General features: G+C 52.8%; 2 protein-coding genes across 6 annotated transcripts in view; one reads left to right on the top strand and one right to left on the bottom strand.

The window, feature by feature from the left end:
• Positions 1-6,090, top strand: part of DPCD (deleted in primary ciliary dyskinesia homolog (mouse)) — a 25,060-nt gene extending 18,970 nt beyond the window's left edge. For 2 of the 4 annotated variants that reach the window (XM_058672095.1, XM_058672096.1), the window contains 3 exons: positions 4,949-5,051; positions 5,343-5,402; positions 5,850-6,090. In XM_058672095.1, coding sequence (XP_058528078.1) covers positions 4,949-5,051; positions 5,343-5,402; positions 5,850-5,957 — 271 coding nt within the window. In that variant the 3' untranslated portion in view covers positions 5,958-6,090. Of the gene's footprint in view, positions 1-4,948; positions 5,052-5,342; positions 5,633-5,849 lie in introns of those variants that run through there. The other 2 variants (XM_004579940.3, XM_058672097.1) reach the window with 1 other exon arrangement.
• The window catches only part of FBXW4 (F-box and WD repeat domain containing 4), a 102,734-nt gene continuing 85,729 nt past the window's right edge, over positions 5,953-22,957 (bottom strand). For both annotated transcript variants that reach the window (XM_004579939.4, XM_058672094.1), the window contains exons 6-9: positions 19,410-19,475; positions 7,855-7,995; positions 6,761-6,902; positions 5,953-6,576 (exon numbers count right to left, since the gene is read on the bottom strand). In XM_004579939.4, coding sequence (XP_004579996.3) covers positions 6,457-6,576; positions 6,761-6,902; positions 7,855-7,995; positions 19,410-19,475 — 469 coding nt within the window. In that variant the 3' untranslated portion in view covers positions 5,953-6,456. The remainder of the gene's footprint in view (positions 6,577-6,760; positions 6,903-7,854; positions 7,996-19,409; positions 19,476-22,957) is intronic.

Genomic DNA, 22,957 nt, shown 5'->3' on the forward strand with positions numbered 1-22,957 from the left:
GTCAGTCTTGACCTAGGCCAGGGGGTTACGGATTGAAGCTGGTAGTCGTGAGCTGTGAAGCTGCCTGGCACCCCCCTATAGGGCTTCTGACCCCAATCACCAGGTGCCTGGATGCCCCATGCTTCCCTTCCAGAGGCACTGGCTCCTTGTTCTTTGAGTGGACAGCCTCTCCCATCTCTGTCAGCCTCCTGAGGCCCACAGGCAAGCCACAGGCTCTCAGGCTCCCCCACTGCAGCCTTGGGTTCTGTCTTCCTCTTAGGACTCTCATAGCCCAGTGCTTTGGCAGGGTTAAGGGGACAGGGGAAAGGGTGGAGATGAATGAATTAATTTCAGGATTATTGCTGTACATGCAGCCAGCAGCCCCTGCAGTGGGCCTTGTCTATAAATATAAAGTCATAATAATAAAGGTTTGCGTTTATAAAGTACTTTCAAGTCCTCAGATAAAAGGCAGTTTATTCCCGTTATTGTTCTCATCATTAACAGGAGTCATTGCTGAAAGTGGAATTTAGCAATTTCAGACAACAGAGAAATTGCCTGTAGGAAAACAAACTCCGTGCTTCAGCAAGTGTTCCCTGGCGTAAGGGGCCCTGGGTCCAAACTCAGAACAAAAGTGCTTCTGATAGCACTTGAATCTGCAGCCTAGCACTTTGTGGAGCTGACTGCTGCCCTCTCTTTGTCCCCCAGAGGTCACTGTTGAATGCAGATATCTGGCAGAAATGTGATTACCAGGGAGTAGAAGACAAGGGGCCAGCTGGCTCACCACAAAATTCATCTGCTGCCTGTCCTCTGAGGCCCATATCTTGCACGCATCCAGCTGTAGGTGGCGCTGTTGTCCAGGCGCTCCATGGCTGGAGGCTGATTCTGGCACTTCGGAAGTACTGGATGAGACCAAGAGGGATGTGGTGATGCGCCCTGAGAGCTTAGAGCTGGAAGTGGGATTCCCATGGAAGAGAGAGGGGAGTTTCTATTCTCAGTTTAAAGCCCACACTGAGCTCCTGGCCCAGTGTTGCAGACTGGCTCAGCCCCATCTCCAGAGAAGTAGAGTGGGGGGCCACCAACCCTTCACCTCCCAGATGGAGTGATGTGTCCTGAACTTGCACTTCTATTCCTTAGACTGAACTCAGTGACTGTTCCTTGGAGCAGTGTTAACTCTGGATACTTCCAACATCTGCTGTCTGTCAGAACTTGCAGAGATTTTTTTTTTTAACATTGAGAAACTTTAAGAGGTAGTAGCTATGTAGAGAGGAGAGCTCCCACCTGTGGGTTTACTCCGCCCAAGGCCTGCTACAGCCTCTGCTGAGATGGGCTCCAGAAGCTAGGTAGAGCTCAGCCATCCCTGTCGCCCGCAATAGGAGTCATCACCACTGTTGTTTTGGGGTCTGCCTTATTGGGAAGCCAGACCCAGGAGCCTGAGCCAGGGACCAAACCCAGGGACTTAGTGTCCCAGCCAGAACCTTCCCTGCTAAGCTAAACAGCTGTCCCCCGTCTTTGTGTTTATTCTGGTGTCATGTCTGGTCACATGCATGTGTAAGCGCACTCTGTGTGATGAACTGAGCTGTTCAACGGAAAGGCAGTGTGACCTGTCCCACAAGTGTAGTGCTCCCCGTGCCGCCACCAAATGTGCCATTTCTCCGAGTTGACCTTCACCGCCCACTGGCTGTGTGCCCGCCCCAGTTCTGACATTCTGGAATGTGGTCACTGACCAGAGCCAGTTCCTCTGTTCATGCCAGTGTTTTCCAGAGAACTGGGTTGGCTGCTCTGCTGGAAGACGATGACCCTCCCATGTTGTGTGCCTCAGATGCCAGTGAGGGAGGAACCAGGGGAGAGGAGAGGGCTCTCCAGGATCGCTGCATGGCATCATCTGTCCCTGCTGAGAATGGGGCAAGGGAAGGTTTGTAGCCCTAGCCCAGAGGCTGGTTGGTGCTAGAGTGGGGGACCTTGGCTTCCCTGGCCTCTTTTGTGTGGGGCAAGGCTTCCTCGTCTGTCACAGGAGACGCGCGCCTGCCTCAGGGTCTGTTTGGGGCAATTTGAGGGAATCATGTATGTGCAAGCACCCAGCACTGTAGCAGGCTGAAGCAGGTTCCTAACTGTGATTTGGAAATTTGAAATCTGAAGAGCGCTTAGCTTGGCTGATTTGACATCAGTGATACTGGCACATTGGGAGGTATTATAGGTTTCTCTAGGAAAAAGGGATTTTGTGATCAAACACCTTAGAAAACTCTGGATTAACCAAGCCTGTCTTTGATAGGGCCCTGAGAGAGTGTGTGTGTGTTGTGATTGCCCGGCAGGGGCAACTGCAGTGAGGGTGTCCAGCTTGCCTTGGGCCTTGGTGTGTGGAAAGATTTCCCTGACAGCTTGTTCGAAGTAGGACCTGTTGGCAGCTCCTCAGAATGCTGTTAGCCAAACTGGCGTACAGGAGGTGAAGTGTGTGGGCAAGTCAGAAAGCATCCACACACAGCTGCTCCTCCAGGAGTGTGTTCTCACTGGGACCTGGCCTCCGGGACCATTCTCAGTTCACCATGTAGAAGAATGGGTGAGGAAGAGCTGGGAATGAAGCATAGAAGAAGGAAGTGGTGGAGGGATTTGTATTTTGAAATAGCCGATTTGCAACAAGTGTCTGTCTGGCACCGGGAACAGCAGTTCCAAGCAGTTCAGTGGCCTGGTGTTCATGTAAGCCAGCTGCTTTTTTGGAGGAAGGAGTTTGGAAGAAGAAACTGAGGCTCGGTAGTGTCCCCAGGGGACAGGGCAGGGTCAGAAGTCCTACTGGAGCCGTGGCTTCCCCAGGAGGCCTTGTAAGACTTGGTTTCTAGGCCATTTGTTAGCCATGTGTTGGAGAGAATAGCCAGGGGTCCCCAGCAGGGCAGGTGGCTCTGCAAGGATACAGAGCTGTTTATTGCTGGACACCGATGCCTCATACCCCAGTCTGTGCTCCGCCCCTGCTTAGATGCTGGGATCTATACCAGGGGATCAGTTACTTGGTGGTTAGAGTGAGAAGGGATGGAGGGGACAGGAGTTTGGGGAATTACTACTTGTAATAGGGGCCTTTCTGTTGACCTGACATTCCTGTGCCTCAATTTGTGCTTCTGTAGAAGAGAATTGAAGGAACCGCCTCAGATGTTTGGCAGGTGAAGTGTGTTTAGGCCAGTGCCTGGCACCCGGGAAGCCTCAGAAAAGACTTCCTTGCCCGCTGTGGCTGGCACAGACCAGTGAAGGGAGGTAGGGATGGGGAAAGCTTGGCTCCTATGGGGTACAGGGAACCATCATGCGGTCAGTTTATATCCTTTAGCAGAGAGACAACAAGGTCTCCCAGGCCAGGATGCGGTCTTGTTTCTTCTTCAAAGTTCCAAGCTCCCAGCTCCAGGCCTGGAACACGGTGGGTGGGGCCGTGCATGTCTGCGGCCTCCCCCCAGCTGCAGCACTGTCTCGTCCAGAGCATGCTGAGGCCCTGTCTTGTCCAGGTGCTGGTGAGGAAGTCAAGTATTGTTCCCTGGCCTGGCCAGCTCTGAGGCTTGGGGAATGGAAGTGAGAGGCCCCCGAAGAGACAGCCCCTTGAGCACTGGCTACAAGGAAAAGTTTTTAACCTTAGCCCGTGAATGAAATCCATTAGGACACCAAGTTGAGCATCTGCACCCCAAGCTGGCCTGCGTCCCAGAGCCTGGAGGTGGCCATGAGATCAGGAAGCGTCTTACCTGATGTCCTTGAGGCCAGGATCCGAGGGTGGCAGTTTTCTTCTCCTCCAGTCCTGTTGGTCCAGCCTGGGGAACAGTTCTGCTGGGCTGCCCTTTTCCTGGTTCTACTCTTTGTGTATATTTGCAGGGAAGATGTTAACACTTCCTAACAAGCTTTTGTGTTCATCTAATCTGTGCTGTTTAACCTTTGACTCCCCCTATTATCAGTGGCTGCCACCTTTGCTGGCCAGAGCAAGGGCCCCAGGAAGGGCCTTGAGCAGGGCTGGCTGGGAAGGGGGAAGCAGGCATTCCTTCTGCAGGCAGATGGCTGCCGTTCCCTGGGGCAGAGCTTTGGAAGCCAGAGACCCCCCCAACCCCCACTCCTTTTGAACTGTCAGCCTTTAAGTAAACATTCTTTTCCTGCCTTGGGTCCCAGCACCTTGATGGGGAGTGGGGAACCTGCCGAGCCTTTGTGGAATGGAGGGATTTGGGGAGGGAGAACAGGGGCAGAAGTGCCTCACTGATGTCAGCTCCCTGAATCCCCGTGGCCTCGGAGCCTTTGAAGTGGACTCGGGGTAGCTGTCAGCACAAGGACCAGGCCCTCTGAAGTAGGAAATGCCGTCCTCTCCAGGCCCCTCACTGAAGTTTGTTTGTACCTGCCTGAGGGTGTTTCCCTCCACAGCCCACACAACCTGTGCAGCAAAAAAGGGACTCTGTCCAGGAGGCAGGCCTGGCAGCCCCTAGCCTAGGCTGGCCTACACCTCTACAAAAGCAAATGCTGGTGGGCCTGGAGTTCAGAAAAGGGGCTATTTGTCATGCCGTGTTGTCCTCATGTGGGGTCAGAGTGAGGGGCTTCCTTCTAATCCTGTCACCTGGCTGAGAAAGCAGGCAGGAGATTTCCATGTCTCAGAGCCCGAACTTCCTCTCTGGTAAATGAGGTCAGAGTCTCTGCAAAACCAAGACATTGCTGACTGTTTTCTCTAGAAGATAGTTCATCTGTGGGCTGGTACCCACGGAGATGCCATTAAATCCGAAGCTCCTTCCTCCCCAGAGTGCAGGGATGTGTGGTGTGTGAAGAGGTGACATGGTGCGTGAAGAGGTGACATGGTGTCTTGGGACAAGGAAAGCAGTCCAGAGCCCCAGAGGAGTTTCCATGGCTTCTTGCTGTGTGGTTTCGCCACAGAAGTATGACTGGTTGTCTGCTTATTCTGCTGGGCTGGCCAGGAACTGGCATCCTCTTTCCAGGGTCACTGAGATCTTCAATACTGGCGTTCCCATAGGTACTACAAGAAGTTCTCCATTCCTGACCTTGACAGACACCAGCTCCCCCTGGATGAGGCCTCTCTGAGCGTTGCTCATGCCAACTGTACCCTGATCATCTCTGTAAGTTGCACTCAGACCTCCCAGCCACTGCAAAGGCGAAGAGGCTACACTTCTCAGCATTGTGTCTGGCTTAGCCTGGGGAGTGTGGGGAGGAGGGAGGGGAAATCAGGACTGGGTGTGGCCCAAGGTTCTTTTCTATGACCTTGAGCCAGTCATTCCACCCTGTAGGACTCAATGTCTTCATATGCAAATCAGAGGATCAGAAGGAGCCTGGAGTCTGTGTTTGGGGGGGAGTGTTCAGTGACACCCCCCCCAAGATTGAACTGTGCCCTCTGCCTGGTTCATCCACAGTATCAGAAGCCAAAGGAGGTTGTGGCAGCTGAGTCAGAACTACAGAAGGAGCTCAAGAAGGTAAAGACGGCCCACGGCAGTGATGGGGACTGCAAGACCCAGTAGCAGCCAGGGCTTTGACCCTGCGGCATGGAGAGAAGCATTGAGGCTTGGCTCTCTCCAGCAGGGGGCAGCCTCCTCTCTTCTAGGAGCTCCCCAGGGTCCATAGGAACTGGGCAGTGCTGCCTTCCAAGGCCTGTGTCGTGCTTGGACGTACTTCCTGAGTAAAGTCATTGTGAGTTTCTACAGATGGTCTGTCCCCTGTCAACCTCCGTATTGCTGCCTGGCCCCAGGCCCCATTTGAGAGGGTAGCAGCCTGTGATCCCAGGAGGACAGGGCTCCCAGAGACCTTCATGTCATTTTAACTTGCATCAGTGACTCATGGGGAAAGCCGTAAGATGGAGTGGGTAAGGGACACTTAGGGTGACAGTGCTGTTACCCACTGTCATCCTTCCCTGTACCTCCCAGGTTCCAGGAGGGGTAGGAAGGAGACATGCTTGGGTTTTGCCCAGCATACACAGCCCTGCACTTGATCTGTCTCTCCTCACTGTCCAGCCAGTAAAGAACCATATCTGAACAATCAAGTTTTATTTTCTACAAAATTGGACATTTGGTAGCGTGTCTCCATAGCCCACCTCAATGACTCACTCAGAATTGCTGGATTCCTTTGGTCTTTTCTAGGTGCCAGGAATAAAAACCTGTATACCCCCTCTGCCCCACCAAGGGTGGGGTCTGACTGAGGAGACAGCTTGTGCTGGCAGGGTATCTTCCTCTTCAAGAAAGGCAGGAGTGCCTTGCCTTACCTGTAGGTTGCTGTGGCCTCACAAAGGGTAGGGTGCACAGTGGGCCTTGCCAGCTCAATCCTAGTTCAACCAGAGAGGGGCACAGTGCCCAGTCGAGCTGTACATTCAAAGCGGCAGGATCCAGCCTAGCACTCAGTGCCTCTAGCTTGTGGGCCTGCACGTAGTGGCCACAGGTCTTGGGGGGCAGCAGCAGCAGAGGTATCACTATACCTCCAGGTGAGAGAGGTCCCTGAGTAGCTGGCTTCCCTGGCCCACAGGCAAGGGGGAGCCTGTCATGGATTTTGAAAGTCCAAGACGTGGAGGTTGTAAGACAGCGCAGCATAGAGATGTGTGGTGGTGAAACGCAGGCAGTATACAGGACTGCTTAATGGGGTTGATGTTAGTGGAAAGGCCTAGAATGAGGAAAGGAGAGGTGATGAGTTTTCCAAACAGTCTCTGAACCCAGGGAAGCAGGGACAGGTGCCACTCTAGCCTTCTCCCCCATCTTCCCCAGACACATCCTCGGCCACAGCACCCACTCCCTGATACAGCACAAGTCCTGGCCCCCTGGAGGTGTGATGTGGGCAGAGCACTTACATGCAGGCAGGCCCTCTGACGCCTGTCCCACAGCCGGACAACACCGTAGTAGGAGGAACCGGTGGCCAGCAGGTGGTTGCCATCTGTTTGCAGGCAGTACAGGGTGCTGTCATGTGGCTCCTCCCACTCCATGACACATTTCCTGTCCAAGAAGAGATGCAAGCAGAGGCTTGGGTGCCTTCCCTGGAGTCCTAGGGAGGGGTGGGGAGCCACTCTGGGCTGGGGGAAGAGGGAAGCCGAATCACCAGATTTTTTTTTTTTCTTAAAGTTTTAGAGAGAGGAGAGCCAGATCTTCCATTTGTAGGTTTACTCCCTTAATGGCCACAAAAGCCATAGCTGGGCCTGTCTGAAGCTGGGAGCCAGGTTTCCGACACAGGTGCAGGGGCCAAAGGACTTGACCCATCCTCTCCCAGGTCAGAAGTTGGGCTCTGGCTCAGAAGTGGAGAAGCTGGGACTTGAACTAGTGCCATGTGGGATGCAGCCCCATCAGGATTCTTTAAAAACCAGTTACCTGAGAACGCCACCTCCAGCAGGGGACTCTCTTTCCAAGCCCTAGACCATAGAGTAGAATGGCCTTCCTCTGTGTGCTCTGCTGCTTGTCACAGACTACATGATGGGGAAAGTCATGAAGGGCTGGGTCAGGACAGATGTTGGTGCAGTAAATAAGACACCACCTAGGACACCTGTATTCTGCCTTGGAATGCTGAGCTTCCAATTCCAGCTTTCTGCTAGTGTGCAGAAGGTGCCCCTGGGAGGCAGCAGTTGAGTCCCTACCTCCTACCCAGGAGAGCAGGATTGAGGTCAGCCTACTGTGGGCATCTGAGGAGTGAGGTAATAGGTAGGAGGGCTCTGTGCTTTGCAAATGAATAAACAAAAAAGCAGGCTGGAACAGAATGCTGAGGACAGTACCCTGGCAGCTCCAGAGGTCCGCAGGCTCCCAGGTAGGAAGACTGGGATGCCCCAGAGGGAAGGCATCTAAGCTTGAGAGGACTCGGACTTCCTTCCCAGCCTGACAAGGAGGCTGCGTGGGGGGGATCATGTGGGCCAATCCAGTGTTCCCCTCCCTACCTGTCGTCCCTGCACAGCACACTCACCGGGCACTGGTGCGGAGATCCCAGTAGCGAACGTAGGTGTCGTAGCCACAGGATAGCAGTGTAGAAGGGGACTCATACATGACATCCAGCACTCCAGCCCCCGGAGGGAAGTCACTGCCCAAGTGCATGATCAGCTGCCCACTGGGGAGGAGAAGGGCAGAATAGTGGCTCCCTTCTCCCACTGAAGAGTTCATTAACCCACAGGTTGGCACTGGCTCTTGGGGAGATGCCCACAGCTCCTTTGCCCTGCTGGAGAGAGACTCCCCAGGGTAGGGAGATGTTGCAGCTTCTACCAAGCCCCCCACCCCCCAGTGTCACAGCACCCCCCACACACAACCGCCATCACACCTGCATGCAGGCTGCCCACCGCCCCTTCTCATACCATGAATAGGCGTTGCTGAAGGGCTCAGCCCCCTCCCTCACACACACTTGGTTACTTTATACTCCTTGATCTTGCAGGTCATGCAGTTCTGAGCTGCCTGAGTCCAATGCCTTAATTCCTGCCTGTAATCTGGGGCTCAAACCTCACTGGGGATAAAGACCACACAAAGGGAGAAGGGGAGTCCCAGGAGATGTTAAAACAAGTAAACACCTTTGTGTCTGGGCCGAGAAATCGCTGAGAAAGCAGCTTAGTGGGCTGGTCCCTGGTGCTCCTGGCCTGGCTGGCCCCCAGCCCGGGGCTAGCACGCCTCTGTGATCACAGCCCCCAGCCCGCTGGGCTCTAGCCTACTGCCCCCGCCCTCACTCCACCCGGTGGCCGAGAGCAGATTACTGAAAAGAACAATTGCTTTGTGACTGTGCAATTCCCTCCGTGACCGCGGTAGTGGGCAGACCCCGCGCCCTGATGCCAGACCCCTAGCAACTACCTAGGGGGGCCTTCTGGCCCTAGCAACTATCCCTCAACATCAAGTGCACCCGCTAATCCCTGTGGCCAGGGGATGGGATGGTGGAAGTACTAAGTTTCTGCAGAATGATAAGGAAATGAAGGTGAAGGGGTTCAGACTCAATGCCTCAGAGTCCTTCCCCCGTGAGATCCAGGCCATCCTCTGGCATCACAAGAGAACCAATGCTGTGGACCCTTTACAGTGATGCCCAAGCAGTGTTTCAACCAAGGACTGCCAACTCATCTAGGCTTGCCTTCCATGCCCCTTCTCAACAGAGTTGCCATCTCCCCTAATTGCCTGCACTCCTGCCTGCCCACTCGGGGCAGGCTCTCTGGTGGCAATTTAGGCTCCAGGGAGGCTGACATGCCTCTGGGAATTGGGGGCTCCCAACATCAGCAATACCTGGAGATCACTGCCTTCCCAGATAGGCCACCAGCCCCCAGATTCTGCCACCCAGGACTGGGCTGAGCCCGCAGCAGAGATGCTCATGTACACAGCACAGGGGCTGTTTTGTTCCACAGTTCTCCCTCTTCAGTTTTGGGGGCCCTGCCCCCTCCATTAGTGAGACTTTAATGATTGAGGAGCTCTCCCCTTTAATCTACAGAAGTAATTTCATGTTTGTTTGAAATAGAAGATGAAAGGGCAGGGGTGTTGTAGGGAGGAGTGAAGCCCCACGTGGCTCTGCCTGCCCCGCATGTAAGGGTCCCAGGGTTCTAAGGGAAGGAGAGGGGCAGCAGTTGGGCACACCCTGAACAAGCTGCCCAGTGGGCCCCTACCCCAGCACCCAAGCTGGCAGTAGATTATGTCATGGTGGTGGCTGAAGTGAGACAGTCCAGAGAATCCCCGTGCTGTAAGGAAAAGCCAAAGGCCCAAGCAAGCACCAGCCACTGGGGGCCAAGACAAGGCCAGAGCGCGTCCCATCGGCCAGCCCTGTCTGGCCTCTGAAATGGCCACACACACTGTAAATGGGCCAATAAAAAGATACACTTTCTTTTGCCTCGAAGCCCGAGACCCTCAAAGCTCTGTTGTGAGGTTAAGTTCAGAGCGTAAACTGACGCACCAGGCTCTGGGAAATGGCCCTGCCCTTCCAATAGCAGTCCAGCAGTGCCATCGGAGCCCTGCTGGGGCTTTGATTTGGGAAAACAAACAGAAATGGCACGGTAGGCCCCTGGCAGCTTCCCCCTTCCCCTCCCCTGCCCCGATTCAACTAGAAAGCTGGCTCCTCTACTCCAAGTGGAGGGAGAGCTCATGACAATAGCCCTCAACTTTCGGGGGGATGGGGACAAAAACCAGCTGTTTGTCCCTTCATCCCCTCCTCCTGGGCTCCTTTTCTTACTGCAAGTGTGTTCTTGTAAAAACGATTAGATTGCAATTTGTATGAAGTGGCAACCCCCAAATTCACGCGTTTCCCCCCTTTTCTTCTGAAAGAATGTCAAGAATGTTTTGCGGCCTCTCTCTGGGGGGTCAGGGAGGATGCAGAGCCAGCCCTGGTGTTACCCAGCTTGTGTGGGAACAGGACTGCAACTCAGAGCCTGGAGCCCTGGGGCAGAGTGAGGGCCAGGTCTTCACTCTGCAGAGCCAGACAAAAGGGCAATTCCCTTCCAGCTCCCCTGGACAAAGCCTGGGGGCCTGCACAGCCCAGCCTCTGAGCCCAATTCCAGCAATTCTCCCTCCAACCAGGGAAAGGTAAAGCCAGATGGGCCTGCCTGGGGAACGGGCCAGAGCTGAGAAAAGTCAAATAAAACCTGGAGACCCTCTCACCACCTGATGGCAAGCTGCAGAAGGTGCTGGCCCTGAAGACCAGGCTGTCCCATCTGGGCAGGCATGGGGGGCATAGTTGGCATCTAACTGGGCCTGGCAGAGCCCCAAATCTGGGGGCCCTGCTGCACTTCTGTCCCAGGCTCCGGGCACCTGCCCCCACCCATACCCCTCTGGATCAAAGCACTCCTCAGGCCTTGCAGGCCCTGCCCGGGTTCCTGCTGCTTCCCGCAGACCCTCTGGGTGCTTTCTGGAATGTTCTATTGCAAAATGTGACAATTGTTTTTGAGAAGAGTATAGAAAAGTTGCAGTTTACCTTCCTGGAGCTGTGCTCTCAACACTGAGGAGGCCTGAAGGCATAAGCTCGGCCCACATGGTCACTAAGAATGGGAGGTTTTCCCTCCCTCCGCCTCCCTCACCCTCTCCCTTCCTTTGGTCAGCAGCCAGTAACCAAGTCCCTGCTCACCACAGAACCCTGAGGAGGCACGGGCTGCCCCAGGTGGAGACACGGACAGAGAAGCCTGCACCGAGTATCCCCCAGCAGCCCAGAGTGTGACTCGGTGGGTACCAGGGGGCTTGAGCGGGACAGTTAAGGACAGAACATCCTGGAATCTTGACTTCAGTGAGTGACAGGAGGGGATGGCCCAGGCCCAAGTGGCAGCAGCAGCAAAGGGCAGAGCAAGGGCCATCAAGCTAGAGGTCCGGGGAGGGGGCTGGCCAGGAGGACCTTGCCTCTATCCCTGGGGGGCATTGGGGTGCACACCCCTGTGTGCCAGCACAGCCTTGGAGGGACAGGGTACCTGAGCTTCAGAGCAGAGGGAGCACCTGTCCTGGACCAGCCCTGACTGCAGGTGAGGAAAGCAGGGCTTCCGAGGGTAAGTAGCTTGCTTGCTTAAGTGCTAGGGCGAGAGAAACAAGCTCACAGCGGGGCAGGGCCTACTTTCTGACTGCTGGGGCCAGTGACAGCTGCAGTGGCTGCTGGTGGCAGAGCAGCCACCAGAGCTGGGTTTAGAACATTTGCTGAGTGCTCTACACAACCTGCTTCATTCTTCACAGCAGGCCTAGGGGTTTACTCCAACCCCATCTTATAGACAAAGCTCAGAGGAGGCACCCCAGTGAGCTCAGGTCCACATGCTCTGGAGGGCAGGCTTTTGCTGGTGACACTTCCCACTGTCATAGGCAGTACCACCCCTCAGGCACTGCCATATCCACACATACCATGAAGCGGCACAACTGGACTTGGCCAGCACACACCTGGCCATCTCAGCCCTTACCTATCTACAGGTCTCTCTTCCATCCTGGTTGGGGAGGGGGCAGTGGAGGTGTGACAAGGGAAAGGGTGGCGGCCTCCCTGCCCACCCTCATCAGGTGAGGGCTGGGTGCTCTCCACACACAGCTTCACATACACGAATGTGTGCGCAGTCCCCAGCACCCACCCATGCACACGTGTTCAGACACAATGGCTCAAAGGCCAGGCGGCCAGGCAGCCCACTTTGTACTGCTAACAAGGGGACCGTAATTACAGGAAGGGGCAGCCGGGCAGATAAAAGGATACAAAATTTCAACATCTGTTGCCATAAAGGGATAAGGAGAAGTGAAACGCAAAGTATCAGTTTGGTGTCAGCAGGCAGAGAGCCAATTTCAAAGAGTTTTAGGGGGACAGAAGGGACAAGAAAGAAAAAAGGAGGGGGGAGAGAGAAAGAAAGAAATTACAGGGTTCCTTAAAGAAGTAAAGAAAAAAGAATGAGAAAAGCTGTCAGTAATACTTTCAAAGGCGAAGGCAGGTACTTTCAAGGGGGCAATTCCTGTAATCACCCTGACGGGCCAGGCCTCTTGCATGGTGGGGGCGGAGACGCAGGCGCAGAGATGGCCACACCTGGGCAGAATGGGCAGTCTTAGGACCCTCAGCAGCTCATCTGCCACTCTGGACACCAGTACCGTCTCTGGCCAGGTGCCCTCTCTCTCCCATGCTCAGTGCAGAGCAGATGAGGTAACTTCCCAGCCTAGAAGAGCCACAGCCTGATGGACTGCACACACCCTCGTGGGTGCTCTACCAGTGTGTAGTGGCATGGGCTGCCAACTGCAACTACAGGATTGGGGAAGGGAGCACTATATGGGGGCAGCATGACAATGCTCAAGAACGAGCACAGTTCCGTGGGGTAGAGACAAGGGCATGGTTCCACTGAAACAAAGGCCTGGAGGGGGAGCCATAGGGACCTGTTAGAATGGGTGAGGAACTTCTCTGGCCCCCACTTTTTCCTAAGAAAAACTTGAGGATCTGGAGGTACAAAGGGAGGTGCAAGGGCAAGGCAGGGAAGGTCCTGGCCCAGAGGAGAAGGGGACTGGGCAGGGCATGCAAGCAGAGCAGCAGTGTCTACCAAGGACTCAGTGCCCTAGGAGCGGCCAGGTCCCCAAAGGTTCTGCACCTCACCTGCCCCACTATATTCCTGCTCTCAGAACACCACGGATAAATCCAGCTCTGATGCCCCCTAATACCCATTGGCAAAAATCTTAGAACCTACACAAGAACATGCTGGGGTATTGACTTCAGTGACGAGGCGGGGGATGGCTCAGGCCAGAATAGCATCAGTGAGTGATGGTTGGGACGGGCAGGGGGTGAAAGATGACAACTGGTCACTAGTTGGACCCACCCGGGCCCTGCAGTGGCCAAAGAGTTGACACCAGATGCCACCCCAGCAGCCTCGTCATGAAGATGCTCACACACAAGCAGAGACAACAGGTCATGGGCCCAGTTCTCGAAGCCGGGGACCACAAGGCCTACCTCAAGATGCCTGAGTGGTTGGCTACAAGGAGGGCCTGAAGACTGTCGACACTGGGAGAAGGAGCCCTGTGCCACCCATAGCTTTGGCAAAGGCCTCCATCTTTCCTGTTTAGTTGTTACAAACCTGCTGTCCTTCGGCCCAACCCATGATGCCCAGCTCTAGGGAGGGGTCTCTTGCCACCTGAGACTCATGGGCTCCCATTAGAACCCCAAGCATGGCCCACTGAGAGAACAGCCTCCAGGGTCTTCAGGGGCTCAGGAAGCCACAGTGGCCCTGAGGACAGGGACTAGGGGACATGGGGGGAGCACTGGTGTCCAGGGCCCCCAGTCCCCAGTGTCCCTGCAGACCAATGCACAGGGCACAGCTGTCCCTGCATGACTCCCATCTATCCAAGTCCCAGCACACACATGAAAGAAAATCCGGGTGCTGCTCGGGTTTCAGCGGAGACAGGTTCAAAGCAAGGAATCCAGCAGCCCCGCACACCGCCCAACCCAGGGTCCTGTCGGCGATGCTGCTCCACCTGGCAGAATGCCTGTCACTCAGGCTTTGGGGTTATTGAAAGATCAAACTCGGCCTTGCCTGTTCATTCCCTTAATCCTATTTTCTACATGGCTTTATTATCTGCCAGGGCTTCTGCAGGAGACAGCCCGTGAGAGCTGTCTCACTCAACCACTTCCTCCAAAAGCAGCCTCCTCCACCAGGACCCTGGTCCCCAAGATCCCCTGGGGACAATACTCCTGGGGTGTGCTGACAGTGGGGGTGGGGGAGGCAGGTACCACGTGACTGACAGGCCAGCAGAGGAGGCAGTGGGCCCCATGAGAACAGAGGCTGAGGCTACTGGGGGCACATTCTCGGTGCAGGAAAGACAGCTTGGGATAATGAGGTCTAAGGGTTTCTTAAGAACATCCAAAGAATCATTACCTTCGAATTCCATCCAGGTCTGCAGCCAAGATTGGAGTATCCCCAGCTGAGGCAGCCACTTACAGAAAAGGCTGTGGAGATGCATTGAGACCATGCCCCATAGCAGACAGGGCTAAGGGCAAGCCCCAGCTGACAACTGAATTTACTCTTAGGGCAATGCCTGTCTAGCCAGCAACCCTGGCTTCTAGAGCCCTCCCTGTGCCACCATCAGAGAGGCTCCTCACATGAGGCCACAGATGTTTCACAGATTAAAAAGCTGCATTTCCACAAACCTGGGGTACCTGCATGGGAAGCAGCTGCTGGGGGAGGTGGGGTGTGGCAAAAAGGAGAGAAAAGTAGCTAGCCCTGACTGAATGTTCCCAAGGCAACAGGCACATTGTTCTCTTTCACAATTTTTCATGCTAGTTCTGAGGCAGAGATAGTGAATTCCCACCTCACAGGTGTGGACAAACACTCAGCAGCTGCAGAGTAGTTCTGCCACCAGTGTGCCTGACCTTTCATGGGCTTCCTCCCTACTAGGCATCCCCCTGCCCCATGAGAAGGGCAGGGGCTGCACTGAGCAAGGTATGCTCTTCTGAGCCCAAGCTCATGGCCTTGGAACTGCTCCATTCCAGGCACTCCAGAACGAAGCTAGTACCAGTGACAAAGTGATCACCAGCTACATTAGCCAAAGGAAGGAACCCAAGATACGGGAGGCAGGAGCACCTGCCACTGCTCAGCCCATACTGTCCTTTCAGTACCCTGCTGTAAGTGCTCTGCTCAAGGAGCAGAAAGGCAGATAAGCCACAGAACCCTCTAGACAAGGCTGCCTCTGGAACCAGTCAAGCCCACAGCCTGGGTCACCATCTCTCGTGGGGCTTTCTTGCTGACATACTGCTGTTTGCTGTCCTGCTGACCTGCCAGGGTTTGGCTTCAGGCGTTTGCCCCCATGGGAGGGGAAGGCTGTGGAGGGCGAGGCCCTCTACATCCTTGTCACCCAAGCTGGTGGAGCTGCTTTCAATCTGCCTGAGGGCAGAGACAAAGACAGCATGACAAGGAGGGTGGGCAGAGCATCAAGCACATGCAGGCCCTCCTGGGCTGCCTGAGCCCCTGGACCCACTACCTGGGGACGCACCCACCTGCGGGCCCCCCCACCCCCCGATCCTCCAGGATCACAGAGTCCCAGTACTGTTTCTGCCTTTCCTACCGAGGCTATGTGATTCATTGCTGGAAGCAGTGAATAACTGACCTGCTTCTTGAGGACATGACAGACTCCCAGCTTTCAGCCTGGGAAAGAGTAAATGGCAGGCAGCAGAACCAAAGGGCTCAGTCCTGCAGTCAGCTTGCCTGCTGTCCAGGATCACGGCACCACAAAGCAGTTCTGTGCTTGCATGTGGGAGAACAAGTTCCCTATCCCTGTTCCTGGATGCCCTCAGCAGAGAGCTGTTTAGCAGAACCACATTTGGCATGAGGATGTGCTGTTTTTTTACAACAGTGCTCTGCCTATCAGAATAAATTTTGCACAATTAGCTAGCGTCACTCTCCTTGAAGTTGACATTCATCTCTGTGTCCTGGTATTTGTCCCCTCTGCCACATCCACTGCACTCCCCTGCTTGCCTTCACACAAGCCCTGAACCACCTGACTTGCCATGTGGGTTGCAGGCAGGCAAGGGAGCTAATCACTCTGTCACTCAGCCTCAGTGTCCACATTAGGACCTGAGGCTCAATGTAACATGAAGGGCCAGCCTCAGGACTGTCTCTGTCCTCTAATCTGAGGACATCCCTCCACAACGAACAACTGACCACATTTCTCTCCTGATTGTCTTTGGTCACAGACTATTTCTAAAACACACAGCAGCCCCAAATGTTAGTGATAAAAAAAACAAAAAACAAAAACTGGTGCAGGACAAGATTTATGTGCCTGCAGCATGCTAAAGTTTTCTAGACATGCACACTCACAAACTTGCAAATCTGTATGACAGTTTCTCACTAGAAGTTGAAGCATGTCACTGATGCAAGGGAGACTTAGCACAATGACAAAATTGTTGTTACGTAAGAAGAGCTTTGGAAATGACTGCAGGACACTTTCTTAATAGGAGCAGTTCAAGGAATCCTGGAGAAGCATTCAAAGCTGTTTTCTAAGATACGCCTAGGCCCAGAAGCAGCTGTGTGAAGGGTCTCGCAGCTATGGCATGCACATTCTGGGATGGATTGCTGCACCATAAGGCAGAGCTGACATCCAGGCCCTGGGCCTGTAAAAGTCCTACATGTCCACACACGTACTTACAGATCATGCGTTTCCGAGGTAATATTTATCAAAAAAGACAGACACACTTTTTTTTTTTTTTACCGTTTGGATCAGTTACAGCTCCTCTGTGTATCATCTCAAAAATAGCTCAACTCTTTTCAAATTAATTGGTTTCACCAAATGAATTTCAGCAGCAGCTAAGTATTGCCTCAATATGACAGAAAGTAAATCTTACTCTGATCATTTTAATTATGAGAAAAGCAACTAATTGCTTTAAAAAGCCTGTATTTGAAAAAAAAAAAAGAAATCTCCTATGTTATGGGCATTAAGCCCAGCGATTAAAACATCAGGTCAGATACCCACAACCCATGGGAATGCCTAGGTGGCTTGACTGCAGCTTCTTGCCAATTAATGCACACCTTGGGACACAGTAGGCTCAAGTACTTGGGTCCCTGTCACCCATGTGGGAGACCCAGATTGAGTTCCTAGCTCCCAGCTTGGGCCTAACCCAGCCATGGCAATGTCAGAATATGGGTAGTGTATGAGCAGATAAGAGCTTTCTCAACCTCTTTTGTCTCTCAACTTAAAAACAATTTTTAAATCACTTTTTACAAAGAAATCTTTTAGAAAAACTATTGATGGATTTTTCAGACTGAAGATATAGCTAACTTTTTCTAAGGAGATGAGAGAAAAAGAAAAGCCAGAGTGAGAATGAGGAAGGAGGCAGGCAAGGGAGCCCACCTTCAATGCTACTTTACACAGTGGCTTTTAAAACACATACTGTGGGGTCTGGGCTATGCTGAGAGTATTTGGATTTCAAACCAAAAGCACAACTGACAAAAGGAAACATCTAGGCTGCATCTAAATTTAAAATTTTTGCTTTGCGAAGACATCATTAGGAGGATAAAAATAAGCTACAAACGGGGAGACCACTACAAGCCTATCTGACAAAGGTCGAAATTCAGCAGGGCGTCAACACAAACAGGACAAATGTTGGCGTGGTAGGTGGAACACTGCTCAGGGCACCTATGACTCGGCTGCCAGCTCACTCCTGATTTCAGCCATTCAGTGATGGCTCAGGTGGTTGGGTCCTTGCCACTCAGATGGGAGATCTGGGGTGGGGTCCAGGCTTTAGCCTGGCCTGGCCCTGGCTATTGTGGGTGTTAGGGGCCATTGGTTATTAGGGAAATGCAGATTAAAACCATGACGAGACATATCACATGTATTAGAACAGATAAATGTAAATAGTGACAGTATCAAATACTAGTATAGATGTCAAGCTAGATCTCTCATGCACTGCAGGTGGCAGTGTAAAATGGTAAAGATACTTAAAGTGGTTTGGCAGGTAAAAGACTAAGCACACACTTACCAAGCTACCCAGCAGTTATGCTCCTTGGCATCTATCCCAGAGAAATTAAAATGTATTCCTACACCAAGATCTGCACAAATTTTCTAACACCTTTATTTGTAGTAGTCATTGAGTGAGTGAATGTCCTTGGGTGGTAATATAGCATACTAACTGGCAATAAGTGGATAAACTATTAACACATACAACAGTCTCTGTAGGCTTAAAAATTCAATCTCGGGCCCGGCAGCGTGGCCTAGCGGCTAAAATCCTCGCCTTGAAAGCCCCGGGATCCCATATGGGCGCCGGTTCTAATCCCGGCAGCTCCACTTCCCATCCAGCTCCCTGCTTGCGGCCTGGGAAAGCAGTTGAGGACGGCCCAATGCATTGGGACCCTGCACCCACATGGGAGACCTGGAAGAGGTTCCAGGTTCCCGGCATCGGATCGGTGCGCACCAGCCCGTTGTGGTCACTTGGGGAGTGAATCATTGGATGGAAGATGTTCCTCTCTGTCTCTCCTCCTCTGTGTATATCTGGCTGTAATAAAATGAATAAATCTTAAAAAAAAAATTCAATCTCAAAGGTGATAATTCCATTTATATAACATTTTCAAAATGACAGACTTATAGAGATGAAGAACACAGGTGGTTGCCAGGTACGAGGAACAAGGAGGGGAGGTGGATGGTTCTGTGACTGAGAGGGTCTGTGCAAGGCTTCTATACTAAGGGAGCAGATAGTCCTAAGACTATATATATGGTAAAACGCTCACATGCTGTGGGTTGTACCAATGTCAGTTTCCTAGGTTTGGTATTTTAGTGTATTATGAAATACACCGCATGAGCACCTAACTTAAGATTTGTTTATTTGAAAGGCAGAGTGACAGAGAGACTGTCCATCTGCTGGCTCACTCCCCAAAATGTCCACAACAGCTAGGCTAAAGCCAGAACCCAGGACCTCCCTCTAGGTCTCCTACATGGCTGGCAGGAACCCAAAAACTTTGACCGTCCTCTGCTGTCTCCCAGGTGCATTAGGGAGCTAGATCACCAAGTGCAGGGTTGCCTGAACTTGAACTAGACACTCCCATTTGGGATGTAGCATCCCAAGTGGATTCAACCTGTTATATAGCACAATGCCCACTCCAAATATGTAGTTGTTTCAAAAATGAAGTTTTAAAATAAATTGTGGAGATTCATCAAATAGAAACATGTCATGACTGCCATGGCAGAGAATGTGATTAAAACCTAGATAGATTTTAACTGCTTTGTGTAATTTTGTTTATACATCCATAGGCCACTTCCATAATTCTCTTGCTTCACACAGGTCACCTCTGAGGAAAGTCAGCCCCTCCTCCGAAAAAGAAATGTCATGAATCCAAATTGTGACACTAAGTTCTACATGAGAGTAACTCCCCTTCATAAACTGCTCTGGTGGTCTCCTCAAGCTAACTGATGGAGTCCAGGTGAGAAGGTGCCAGAGCGAGGCTGTGGATGGCGGTACACAGGGGCCGGCCCTTGTGCAGACTGTGGGGCCACCTGAGGTGGGCTGGCTCTACAGGTTCTTTCCTCTGCCTCCAGAGCCACTCCCTCCCCCCTCCCCCCAATACCCTGGAAGCCCTGGTGGGCTCAGGATTCTCTTACCTGTTGAGGTCCCAGATTCTCAGAGGTGAGAAGTGCCCACAACAAGCTGTCCCAGTCACAAAGGAGCTGCCAAACAAAGGAGAGCCGAGTGAGATCTGGCATGTCGGAGCCTGTGTGCACAGATCCTCAGTTGCCAAGGTGCTCCCCATCTCCAGGGCTGGGAACTGCTGGGGCCAAGGCAGCAGCATGAGAAGCAATGCGGGCTCTGGCCCCAGAGGACCCACAGGGTCCCTGCAGCTCAGCCCAATGATGTCGCGTGGGCCCACCAGGAAGATGGCTTTCTAATTGAGCAACTTGGGAGTTCTGGAGAGGCCATAAAAAACCCCAGGCAGCTAGAGAGGGATGCCCTGATCACAGGCTGAGGTGGCTGGGGGCATTCCCATAGGAATTTTTAAATTTGTTTATTGGGCCAGCATTGTGGCTTAGTAAAGGCTTGTGGCATGGTCATCCCATGTGAGTGACAGTTCATGTCCTGGCTGCTCTACTTCTAATCCAGTTCCATGGTATTAGCCTGGGAAAGTAGCAGAACATGAATGCCCTAGCGTTTGGGGCCCTGCACCTACATTGGAGACTCAGATGGAGTCCCTGGCTCCCAGCTTCAACTGGGTTCAGCTCTGGCCTTTGCCTCCATCTGGGAGGAATGAACCAGCAGTTGGAAGATCTCTGTTCTCCTCTTTCAAATAAATAAATAAATCTTTAAAAATAAATAAAGGTTTATTTATTTTTATTTGAAAGAGGGAGATTTTCCTTTTACCATTTCACTTTCCGAAACAATGGGACTGGGCTAGACCAAAGGTAGGAGCCTGAACTCAATTCAGGTGTCCATGGTGAATGGTCAAGACCCGAGTGCTTGAGCCATTACCTACTACCTCCCAAAGTGTGCACAAGCTAGATGCTGGACTGGAAGCAGAGCTGGGTCTCTGAAGTTGAATGCAGGCATCCCAAGCAACATCTTAACCCACTATGCCAATCTCCTGTCCCTGGTGAAGATTTAAAGAGCTAGAAGACTCTGGTAATATGGTGTGAGCAAAGCCAGGCATAAATGTACCAAGATGATTAAAGGAAAATAGAACAAGTGAATAAGTTCTGCAGAGGGGCCCCGGCGGCATGGCCTAGTGGCTTAAGTCCTCGCCTTGAACATGCCAGGATCCTGTATGGGCGCCAGTTCTAATCCCGGCAGCTCCACTTCTGATCCAGCTCCCTGCTTGTGGCCTGGGGAAGCAGTCAAGGACGGCCCAATGCTTTGGGACCCTGCACCCATGTGGGAGACCTGGAGGGGGTTCCTGGCTCCTGGCTTCGGATCGGCACAGTACCGGCTGTTGCAACCACTTGGGCAATGAATCATCGGATGGAAGATCTTCCTCTCTATCACTCCTCCTCTCTTTGTATCTGACTTTGTAATAAAAATAAATAAATATTTTTTAAAAAAATTCTGCAGAGGGGTATATGCTAATGTTTGGGGACGGAGAGGAGGAGCATGGGGACCCGGCAGTCAGGGCTCCTAGTTGTGAAATGGAGGTCAGAGGCCTCTAAGGACAATGACAAATGCTGCCAAGAACAGGGGAGGGTGGCATATACACATTCCCCAGAGTGCCTCTTACACACTGGAAAAGGTCAGTGTACACCATCTATATAGGTTCCTTTTAGGTGGAGGCACAAGTGTGAAGGATCTGTGCCCTGCAGCAGGCCAGCTGCTGTGCTAGGACTAGAACTTGGTCCTGGCAGCCAGACCACACTGGTCCAAGGATTTGGCAGAGGTGAGGAGGGGAAAAGAGCTGAAAGCAGTATTTCAGGACCCTGGGCAGGGCTGGAATGATTCTTCAAATTCTGTGAGAAGACAGGGCAGACTGATGATTGGCTAAGGGGGACTGCTTCTGGGCTGCCCTGTCCAAACCTTTGGCCTCTCTGCTCCCAAGAGTGTCCACAGGAACTGGATTTCCACAGGAAGGGCTTGGAAGAAGCCAACTGCTGACAGGAGGGCTGTTTGGGTAGGCACAGCAGTGGTCCGCTTTTCAGCCCCAGGTGCCTACCAGGTCATAGGAGCAACTCTGCAGCTCTCCAGTCTCAAACCAAGACTTCTTCCAGTGACATGCCCAGGCCCAGTATGTGACTAGGAGCCACTCAACAGTCACTCCTGCCATAGTCCAGCTACAGGACGCTGAAGAACCAAACTACAAAGTTAGGAAGTGTAGCCCTTACCTCCATCGACATTTTTTCCTTAGGGTAATCCATTAATAACTAGTAAAGCCAATTACCTGGGTTGGAAACATAATAGCCACTTGGAAATCATTCGAGCGGGCAATTGGGCTCTCCAGACTTTTGAGGGGTGGGGACCAGGTGAAGGGCGCCAGCACAGGCACAGTCCCCTCTTAAGGAGGCCTCTGGCAGGCCCCTGACTGGTCACAGGCCTAAATTAGCGTCAAGGTAAATCAATAGAGAGAAGGGGGAGGAACCTGGAACTTTAATCCCTGCCACTCCCACAGCTCTGACCTCCCAGCAGGCAGGGCAGGATAGGGTGGCTGGAGAGGGGGGTTGCAGACTGTTCTCAGGGACTCCTGGTTTCCTCTCTTTGAGCCATTCACCCCTGGCCCTGTCACCAGCAGAGTTCCTTACTTATCATATGAGAGGCTGTCTTAATAGCCAGGACATGACACCTTTAAACATCTTTCCAAAACCTGCCCTAACTCCTTGACTAACTGCTGTGAAGTGGGGAAGAACGGGGGAGGCTCTTGCTGGCACTTACAGGGACCTGAGAATTTAATCAAATCTAACATTCAGTTTAAAAAAAAATTCCAAGCAAGCAGAACTGAGAGGCAGGTCCTGTTGGGGGAACACTCACCAGGACTCACCCTCCAACTACAGTGCCTGCCAACGCTCTGAGGGGTAGGCTGACTGGGGCTACAGTGCTACACCACCTCCACCACACACACAGCTACACCTGTCCCCAGCACGCCCCTCCATTCCTATGAGGCAAAAACTGCAGACCAGTCACGTCCAAAGTCAGAAGATTTCAAAGGGTACATGCAAGTGCAGTCTCCCCAGAGTGTCCAACTGAGATGAGGAGCTGAAGGAGGCAAGGCATCCCAACTCCGGAACACTTGCAGAATGTACCATGGCCCATGAGGCAGAGACAATTAACCCCACTGAACACAAAGGGAACATGAAGCCACACAACGAGGCTTCTGTGAACTGACTCCTAGTGCAGCAGGCATACATGGGACCTGTTGCCTACATAGAGATTTTCTTGAGAAACACCAGATACATTGCTTTGAAAAGGGACCAGCGGGGGCCCGGCGGCGTGGCCTAGTGGCTAAAGTCCTCGCCTTGAAAGCCCCGGGATCCCATAAGGGCGCCGGTTCTAATCCCGGCAGCTCCACTTCCCATCCAGCTCTCTGCTTGTGGCCTGGGAAAGCAGCTGAGGACGGCCCAATGCATTGGGACCCTGCACCCACATGGGAGACCCGGAAGAGGTGCCAGGTTCCCGGCATCGGATTGGCGCGCACCGGCCCTTTGCGGCTCACTTGGGGAGTGAAACATCGGATGGAAGA

The sequence above is a fragment of the Ochotona princeps genome, chromosome 13, assembly GCF_030435755.1.
Source record: "Ochotona princeps isolate mOchPri1 chromosome 13, mOchPri1.hap1, whole genome shotgun sequence".
Classification (NCBI taxonomy): Eukaryota; Metazoa; Chordata; class Mammalia; order Lagomorpha; family Ochotonidae; genus Ochotona; species Ochotona princeps.